Genomic DNA, 10,000 nt, shown 5'->3' with positions numbered 1-10,000 from the left:
TCGTACATACTAAAATTATATTACCATTGGAAAAAATACTTATTTGCATATAGTCTGATTACTATAACTTAAAGGTAAATAATCGCGAAGGTCAGGATTCATAGGAAAAATATTCTTTTTTGAGAAAATGGAAAATAGTTTAAAAAGTGTAGACGAATATGAGGTGAAAAAATACTTATTTGCATATAGTCTGATTACTATAACTTAAACAAAGATAAATAATAGCGAAGATCAGGATTCGCTGGAAAAATATTCTTTTTTGAGAAAATAGAAAATAGTTTTAAAAGTGTAGACGAATATGAGTGAAAAGAATACTTATTTGCATATAATCTGATTGCTATAACTTAAACAAAGATAAATAATCGCAAAGATCAGGAAAAATATTCTCTTTGAGAAAATGGAAAATAGTTTAAAAAAAAATGTAGACAAATATGAGGTGAAAAAATACTTATTTGTATATAGTCCGATTGCTATAACTTAAACAAAGATAAATAATCGTAAAGATCAGGAAAAATATTCTTTTTGAGAAAATGGAAAATAGTTTAAAAAGTGTAGACGAATATGAGGTAGTGAAAAAGTCGATACAGGAGCCGAGACGATGTTGGGGTCATACAGATCTTGCTGGAAGCGTGATCGAGGTAGGAAGTGCTGCTGAGGAGTTGAGGCCAAGAGCCGAGGATAGCTGGCGGGATTAGAGGGGATTGAAAATCTGGTCAATTGACTCGGCCTCTCTTTTAAGCAATCTCATTCTCTTTGTTTCGGCTGCGTTTATGTGCTCAACCCTCCCCCTCTCTTTCTTATTACTAAAAAAAGAGTCAATTTCCCTTAGAGCGAAAGAGAGAGGAATTAGAAAGGCGTGGTTACATTTCAAACGGCGAGACGTTGTTTGAGTTGAATAAAATCACATGACGGCGTTCTTAAGATAATTAAGTAGGATAGCCACCAGATTAGGGTCAAGTTAATTAAGGCTATTTTGTCTTTAGGGAATTCGTAATGAGGATTACGGTCTACCTTCTGACATTAAATTCAGGTTGAGATTAAAAGTTCTCTGTTCTTGCCAGTTTAGTCCATAAGTCTTCTTCACAAACCAACACTCGTCACGATTACCCGCTTTGTTATTTTCCGTCTTTCACTCTTTTTTTCTCTCCTTCTATCTACCTCTCTATTTATCTATTTCTATTATCCCATAAATCTCTTTTTTTCACAACAGACTTATGTCGTAGCACATTTGTAAAATAATACTGATGACTCACTTTCGGAGAAAAATAAGCGAAAGTATAAAGATCTGTATATTTCGATCACTAACTGTGATCCTCTTCAGCGGATGTGAAGAGGATCACAGTTAGTGACCGAAATATACAGATCTTTATACTTTCGCTTATTCTTCTCCGAAAGTGGGTAATCAGTATTACTCTCTATTTTTATTATTACTATTATTATTTGTTCAAAACAAGGTTTTCAGTGTGATTTGTATGTACCATATTTAAAGACCATTACCAATGTTTCAAACTGCACTAAATTCTTTTATATAAATCATCCTGAATGATATGGATTCTGGTGCAAATATCAATAGATATTCAGTCTTTTTGTGACTACGCTAATGTCTTTGAGGTTTAATATCCTCTCGTATATTATAAAAGGTCCAGTTCATTACCAACAAAACCCAGTGATTGCCTCTTGCCCTGGCTATCGAAGCAATAATGGCAAAGGTGATGGGTTCATATCCTCCTAGCTTAATCTCTTCATTAGTATATGGGACCTGAAAGCTAAGATTACATTATTGTCAACTAAGTTATCTTTTTTTACTTTAACCAATGATAACTGACATTTTCTTCAGTTTTAATCCTTATGATGTCCTTACCACACGTCTATTTCTTCACAAAAATTCTTTGTTCATCATAACGAGTGTCTTTGGAAATTACTATTTGCAAAACATTAACATATAATATTCAATAACATATTCTACGAATTACATTATGCTGATTGATCTTTGTGTGATACAAGAAGTAATTGAAATATGAGAGTAAAAAAACATCATAATCTTTCAAAGTTAACAGCATCCTACAATATAATAATTTGAGTGATTCTCTCTAATAAAATTTATGTTTATAGCTGTAATATAAAAAAGCAAAAATTCACATGATGGAAATCAAAGAATTAATAACAACAAATTTTAGAAGCACTTTCTAGATAATAATCACACGTAACTGTACTTATAATATCAAGTATTTCTATTTCTTAAGAAATGAAAAGTATTGATAATACTGAACATACTCATTTCTTAGACTGAATCAAAACATACTAAATCTTAATCATCACTCTTTTAGTTTATAACATATTTTACTTGCTAGAAAAATCCATTTAAACATAATAAAAAAAATGAAATGAAAACAGTTTCATTTTCAGAAGTGCAGTTGTTCTGATAGAAATAATATAAGAAACTGTTTGAAATATTACGTTTCATTAACAGTGTACCATGAATCATATTGATACTTGAAAACCAAATAAAAAACTCTGAAGAAAATACTTCATGTTTTTAGCTTATACGATAATTCTTTTGATTAGAAAAATAATGCAAACAAGATACGTGGGGTCTCATTCTTAGATCTCTGTCGACGAAACACACAACCGAGGACATTATAAAGAATAATACTCCTTTGTCTGCACCTGTTGGTGATTAACGAGGCTAGGAAGACGGATGGAAATAAGGAGGTAGAGGCTGGAAGAACGCCGCGTTCTTTGATGAAATCTTGATTGCGTAGTAAATGTAGTGCGTTCTTTTAGCTCATGTTTACTTTACATCCAGAAGAAGTTTGGTTATGAAAGAAAGATTAAAGACTCGTACTGTTCTTTTTGTTTACAGCACCAACTCACCACTTAAGCAAACACACACACACACACACACACACACACACACACACACACACACACACACACACACACACACACACACACACACACACACACACACACACATATATATATATATATATATATATATATATATATATATACATACATGTATATATATATATCTGCTTTCCACATGAATACAATCGTATGTTTTAATCAATGGCATAGATTTACAAGTTACACTAACCTACAATACATAAAGTTGAATAAGAGAAAATCAGCAATCCTTGCCACATAAACCTAAAGAATATATTGTGTTACAGTAGTCTGGAAACAGATATTCAAACAAATAAAACACAATGACAATGAAAATTATTCTCATGTATGAAAACTTCTCTCGTTCAGAATTTACTCTGAACTGAATAATATAATCCATTAGATTTATATATTTAGGGTGTAACCCATGTACATATATACATACATACATACATACATACATACATATACCAAAGGCTTTTTTTTTCCTTACAAGGGAGGTAGTCAAAAAGCAAGGACTTAAAATCCACTCCCAACAGTTCCATCCACCCCCTCCCTCCCTCTTATCTTGGCTCCTCCTGGATGACGGGTCATCCCTGCATCTCGCCCAATACCCTGGGTCAGAAGTAGTGCCGCAAGACACGGCATATCCACAGCAAGGCCGCTTCGTTAAATCGGCTACCACCCTCCTCTCCGTCCCCGCATGCAAAAATAGAGAAGACGGGGAGAAATCCCTTTGGGCTGCGTCAAATTATTTTTACACGCATACTCCCTTACCCCCCACCCTCCAACCACTCCCTTTCATGCATCACAGCATCATCCATACACAATCATTCTCCATTCAACCCTACCTTCTGTCTTCTCCCGTCCCTCCTCAACAGGCATTCCTCTCTTTCCCAAAGCGTCTTTTACCCTATCAACCCATGTAGAAAACAAAAATACCTTAATCCATTCATTCCCAGGGTTCCCCTGAAATGAATGAGTTCGTTTTATGTTTACGAGGTCAAAGTACACAAAATATATCAAAGGAATAAATGAGATGATTTAATATACTTTCAGGTATTCTACAGCACAGTTTACAATATGACAAGAATAAACAGGATACATTTACACAAACTGAACATTCTTTGTTTATTACTTCAAAGCGCTGACATTTATTGAGACTTGTTTGCCGTTGTTTTAAAGCACTTCTTCCCCTGAAGACCTACAGACGGTTGTATGTTACCTTGATAATGCTACTACAGCACAGTTTATGATATGACAAGAACAAACAGGATACATTTACACAAACTGAACATTTTTTGTTTATTACTTCAAAGCGCTGAGATTTATTGAGACTTGTTTGCCGTTGTTTTAAAGCACTTCTTCCCCTGAAGACCTACAGACGGTTGTATGTTCCCTTGATAATGCTAATCTGATGTCTTCGCAGGGACTTGAAGGCCCGGAAATCCCACCACGCTGACGAGAAACGCTTCAACGTCGCAGAGTACGTGAGACAGGAGGCCAGAACAGCCACGTGTCTCTGTTCCATCAACTAACCAACAGTCACATTTGATTCCTCCTCAACCATACCTTCTTCCTCTTCTCGAAAACTCTAAATGGTCTTATCCTCCTCCTTTATCCTCCTCAACCATACCTTCTTCCTCTTCTCGAAAACTCTAAATGCCCTTACCCTCTTCCTTTATCCTCCTCAACCATACCTTCTTCCTCTTCTCGAAAACTCTAAATGCCCTTATCCTCCTCCTTTATCCTCCTCAACCATACCTTCTTCCTCTTCTCGAAAACTCTAAATATCCTTACCCTCTTCCCTTATCCTCCTCAACCATAACTTCTTCCTCGTCTCGAAAACTCTAAATGACCTTATCCTCCTCCTTTACCCTCCTCAACCATACCTTCTTCCTCTTCTCGAAAACTCTGAATGCCCTTATCCTCCTCCTTTATCCTCCTCAACCATACCTTCTTCCTCTTCTCAAAAACTCTAAATACCCTTACCCTCCTCTCTTATCCTCCTTGGCCCATGCCATGACTCCGCCACTCTCCTCCTCTTTTTCAACTCTTCTTCCTCTGCTCTCATTCCTCTCTAGAATCATAGCTAGCATTAATGTGTTACCTAGTATCTTTGGGTGCCAGGTTAGGGTCACTTGATGATGACACTTTGACGACATTTGTGCCACAAATAACATTGGTGCTTTCATTTCCTCAGCAACATTTCTTTAATCATTATGCCGATATGTATATATATATATATACATATATATATATATATATATATATATATATATACACATATATATATATATATATATATATATATATATATATATATATACCATAACTAGTATCACCATTGTCAAAAATACATGACATTTGTATTACTGACTCACAAAATATATCTACAATTCAAAAAACAACCATGCCTATAATAATAGACAATTTTATTAACACTTAATATGCATATAATACATTATTGTGTTATCGTATAGCATTATTGTTGTAATATATATTGAGAATTTTAAGAATATGAATTGTTATACCATCAATATTTTATCAATTCAATTTCAATGTACATATATCAATTCCTTTATCCCTTACATATTATCATGTTTATAGTAATGACTTTGGGCATCTACTCATGCATTTGATAATTTCAATGTATATATCTACTCAGGCATATACTTATACATACATATTGAAATATATATACATATATATGCACATATACATATATATATATATATATATATATATATATATATATATATACATATATATATGTATATACATATATACATATATATACATATATATACATATATATACATATATACATATACATATATATACATTGTATGAATACATATACATATATACATACACATATATATATATATATATATATATATATATATACATATAAATACATATACATATATACATATACATATATATATAAATATTAATACATATACGTGTATATATATAAATATAAAAATACATATACATATATACATATACGTGTATATATATAAACATAAAAATACATATATATATATATATTATATGTATGTATATATGAATAAAGACACACTTATGCATATACAAAAATACGTACGCATGCTTATACATATGATATACACATGATAGTGTTATCGGTCATATTGTTTTTGAGAGGACCAAATAACTTCCATGTGTATTGCTGGAAATTGATCAAATTGGATAGTCAGACTTCTTTATAGGTAAACTGTTAAAGACCCTTCAAAGACGAGGACGTGATCCTTGGAGATGCCCAGATAATTGTTAGATGTAACATGGAAGTAGATTCTGAGGTCCTTCTTGAGGGTGAGGTTGGTATTGGCTCTGATTTGTTGGTGACTATTGCAATCTATTTTGCAGACCTGGGCGGATTCCTTGACGCGTTCCTCGGTGCGTTCATCGGTGCGTTCCTCGGTGCGTTCCTCGGTGCGTTCCTCGGTGCGGTCCGCTTTAGCTTGGCCGGGGTTAGCACTCCCAAACTATTAAAGTAATATAGGTGTCGGTATAGTATGTGGCCTATCTTTTGGATGTGGCCTACGAATTTTTTTCTTTGGCATAGTATGTAGCCTACTTGACTTTTATTTCGGTATGAACTTGTCTCTAAAGCTTTAATAGTTTGGGAGCGCTAACCGCAGCCAAACTAAAGCGGAACGCATGGAAGAACGCATCTAGTAACGCGCCAAACTCTTCTATTTTGTAAAAGTCAATTTGGGACTTGGGTGGCTTACTGTATAAAGTACTTAGCTTTTATTCCAACCATTGTGTTGGATGGTGCATATTCCAAGCTAATGGCTGTTAAGGATTGGGTGGATTAGGTACTGAGTGTATTGTGGGAATCAGAGGTAAAGTTGACCCCAAAATACAAAAGAACGTTTTGAGGTACATAAATTTCAGGATGTAAGGATGGTTTCAGGAAAGTTTCAGGAAATACTTGGGTTTTGGTTGTTTCTGGGCAAAATAGAAGGTTTTTATAAGTGCTGGGATTTAAGCAGGCTATTTAGAGACCAAGAAAATTGTTGGACCTTTCCCAATATTTTTATGTATACAGTGAAAGAAATGTATATGTATATGCTGCACACACATACTTGAGCACACACACACACACACACACACACACACACACACACACACACACACACACACACACACACACACACACACACACACGCACACTATATGTATGTAGGTATTTGATTATCCATAAATCAATATAAAATTATTTGTGTAAATGCATGTCCAAATGTTAACAGATGCTCATTATATTCCAATATATATAAATTTCATACGTATTTATTACTCCAATAGTTATCCCAAAGGATCTGTTAATGCTGAAACTATATTAATACGCTTTTCTTTTTCACAATAGAATTGTAGAATTTGTGACTATATGCTCATTGTTAAATTGAATTTTATGCTCACGATACACTCTGACGATGGTGATAACATAAGACATGAAATGCAGACGACAATAGATTTTCTCTTAGAGAATTCATGAATGACAAAACCCTGACAATGACTGAAGACTTTTATGAATAACGAGAATAGTGACTTCGTTGTACTGCAAAGTTCCATGTGACCCAAGCCTTAGGTTTTCATCAAGCGTAGTTAGTTTTCGCACCAACTGTACATAGACTCTTTGCACTTCCAACTGGCTCTCACCCACTTTTGAGCCCTGACGCTTACGGAATACACAATCACTAAGGGGTGATCTGTGGGGCATGAGGGGAATGTGATGTATTTATGGACATATGAATGAGTAGATAGAACGTAGGAATACCATTACGTCTTATTTTCTATTAACTGATTGTACTGCATAAGAATATTTTGTTAAATATATATCATTATAGGCTACAGCATTGCCATGTTGTATTTGGCTGATAAAGCTTGTCTTCAGGGAGACTAATATAACCAGTGCAATATCATCATTAAATTTGTGATACCGTAATATGGTAATCAACGACCTTGCTTGTTTCAGAAGAGCATTTCGATTTTTGCATGAACAGAAAATTGTCATCATGTACATATATTGCAAGTTAACCCCCGCGATGATATCATTCATCCGTAGAAAATAACTAAGCCAATATACTGGAAAGAGAATACTTATGAATATTTATTATAATAAGTGTGCATGGTATGACAAGGTATGTGCAGTAGATCTTGAGGTACCTTATCTTATATTTTGAGAGAGACCTTTATATACAGACTCATTCTATTACTGTAGCGAGGAAGGTCAAATAAATGGGAATATATTCTTATACCATCATTCCAATATGTTTTTATATGTATTTTTCAATTTTTAGATGACAGATGAATTGACCTTGAAGAGTGAGCCAACACGTCATAATTGTGTAAGCTATTTTTCAGAATCAAAGTTAGCAAGATGAAATTAATGTATAAGAATTCATGATTGTCTCATCAGTGATAACAAAAGTATTACGTAATGAGCATACGTGTTAGTGTATGTTCGCCTAAAACATAATTATTTCAACACATATAAAAAGTGTATATAAAAAGTTATCACTGTAAAATGTTCCTGATATCATTCCTGTTTTTTCTATCTCCGTATGTTTTTTATTTCAGTTATTATCATTATTTTATTCCCGTGTGTTTCTCCAGTTCGAATTCATTGTAATTATGTTGCTTCTTTTATCAAGAAATATGTAATTGTTTTTGTACGTTGTTATTTAGTCACACAATTCGGTGTTGCAGTTTTGTATATCATTTCTTTTTGCATAATATACCCTATAGCTATCATCAATATTATCAGTTATTATTATCATAATCACATATATATGTTTGATTCTCTTGCATTAGAACTGTTAAGCTTTGAATTATCTCATCCCAAAAATATAAAATGTTTTAGTTTTGCCACCATATAGAACATATATTGATATTCTCCCTTTACGAAATTATCATCCTTGTAAGTAGTTTGAAGTGTTTGTACTCAAACCTAGTACATATTAATCATTTACTATCTTCGCTAGTAGACTCATGGTATTAGCTACATGAATCTAGAGGCATTCCTTGTATCACATATAAGTGTCTTTTTAGTATTCCTAAGTACTTTTGTATTCTAGAAATGGTATTTTAACGCTTATGTATGATAAAACTTTGATGATTTGTGTTGTTGCCCTCACATTATTGCCTTTATGTTTTTACAAGAATGTAATATTGTATTTCATTGTAGTGAAGAGTATGTTTTGTGGTTTGTCATTTTCTTATCTAAAAGAACCCTTTCTATAAATCCTCACAATTTCTTCCACAGAGCTTTCTAGAATTCGTCTTTAGCACAAATATTTTCTTTGTGAAATGGGATGTGCATGTTGTTTAATAGAATGCATGGCAAATGTCACAAGCACACAAAGCCCATCACTCTACTCTTAATGTTTAGTTAGTAATTACGTTTTTGTTCTCTTTTTATTTATATTTTTCTTATTTTGGATTCTAGGCATAGTTAGAAGAGTATATATAAGAGATATTTGTACTAAACCATATGAACATATGTATACAGGTAAATATATATTTACGTGTGTATTTACACATTTAACATCTATACGAAATATACATACACACACATACATTATATATATTATATATATGTATATATATATATATATATATATATATATATACATATACATATACATATGTGTATATGTGTATGTATGTGTATGTGTGTGTGTGTGTGTGTGTGTGTGTGTGTGTGTGTGTGTGTGTGTGTGTGTGTGTGTGTGTGTGTGTGTGTGTGTGTGTGTTTGTGTGTGTGTGTGTGTGTGTGTGTGTGTGTGTGTGTGTGTGTGTGTGTGTGTGTGTGTGTGTGTATGTGTGTGTATGTGTGTATCCATAGAAATTTTAGTGGTGGACCACGACAATTACCTCCTCAACTCTCTCTGAAATTTTTCTATTACTAACAATAAAAAATGCCTTAATGCTTTGGGCAGTATCGCACTGAATTTCTGTTGTTATATAAATAATGAAAGAAAAAAAATAAGCTGTGCTCAAGAAGAGCAGGATAGTAGAAATTAAAGATCATCACAATTCTTTTAGCAGAAACTATCTAACAGGTTCAATGATACTA

At 33.3% G+C, this 10,000-nt stretch overlaps 1 protein-coding gene across 3 annotated transcripts in view; it reads left to right on the top strand.

The window, feature by feature from the left end:
* LOC143032716 (uncharacterized) overlaps positions 1–5,121 on the top strand; it is a 74,616-nt gene extending 69,495 nt beyond the window's left edge. For all 3 annotated transcript variants that reach the window (XM_076197631.1, XM_076197628.1, XM_076197629.1), the window contains one exon: positions 4,319–5,121. In XM_076197631.1, the coding sequence (XP_076053746.1) occupies positions 4,319–4,427 (109 nt within the window). In that variant the 3' untranslated portion in view covers positions 4,428–5,121. The remainder of the gene's footprint in view (positions 1–4,318) is intronic.
* Positions 5,122–10,000: the final 4,879 nt, after the last annotated feature.

This window comes from Oratosquilla oratoria, chromosome 14, assembly GCF_046742065.1.
Source record: "Oratosquilla oratoria isolate Oo_2021 chromosome 14, ASM4674206v1, whole genome shotgun sequence".
Taxonomy (NCBI): Eukaryota; Metazoa; Arthropoda; class Malacostraca; order Stomatopoda; family Squillidae; genus Oratosquilla; species Oratosquilla oratoria.
Note: the sequence above shows the minus strand (reverse complement) of the source record. Positions and strands in the feature narration are given on the sequence as shown.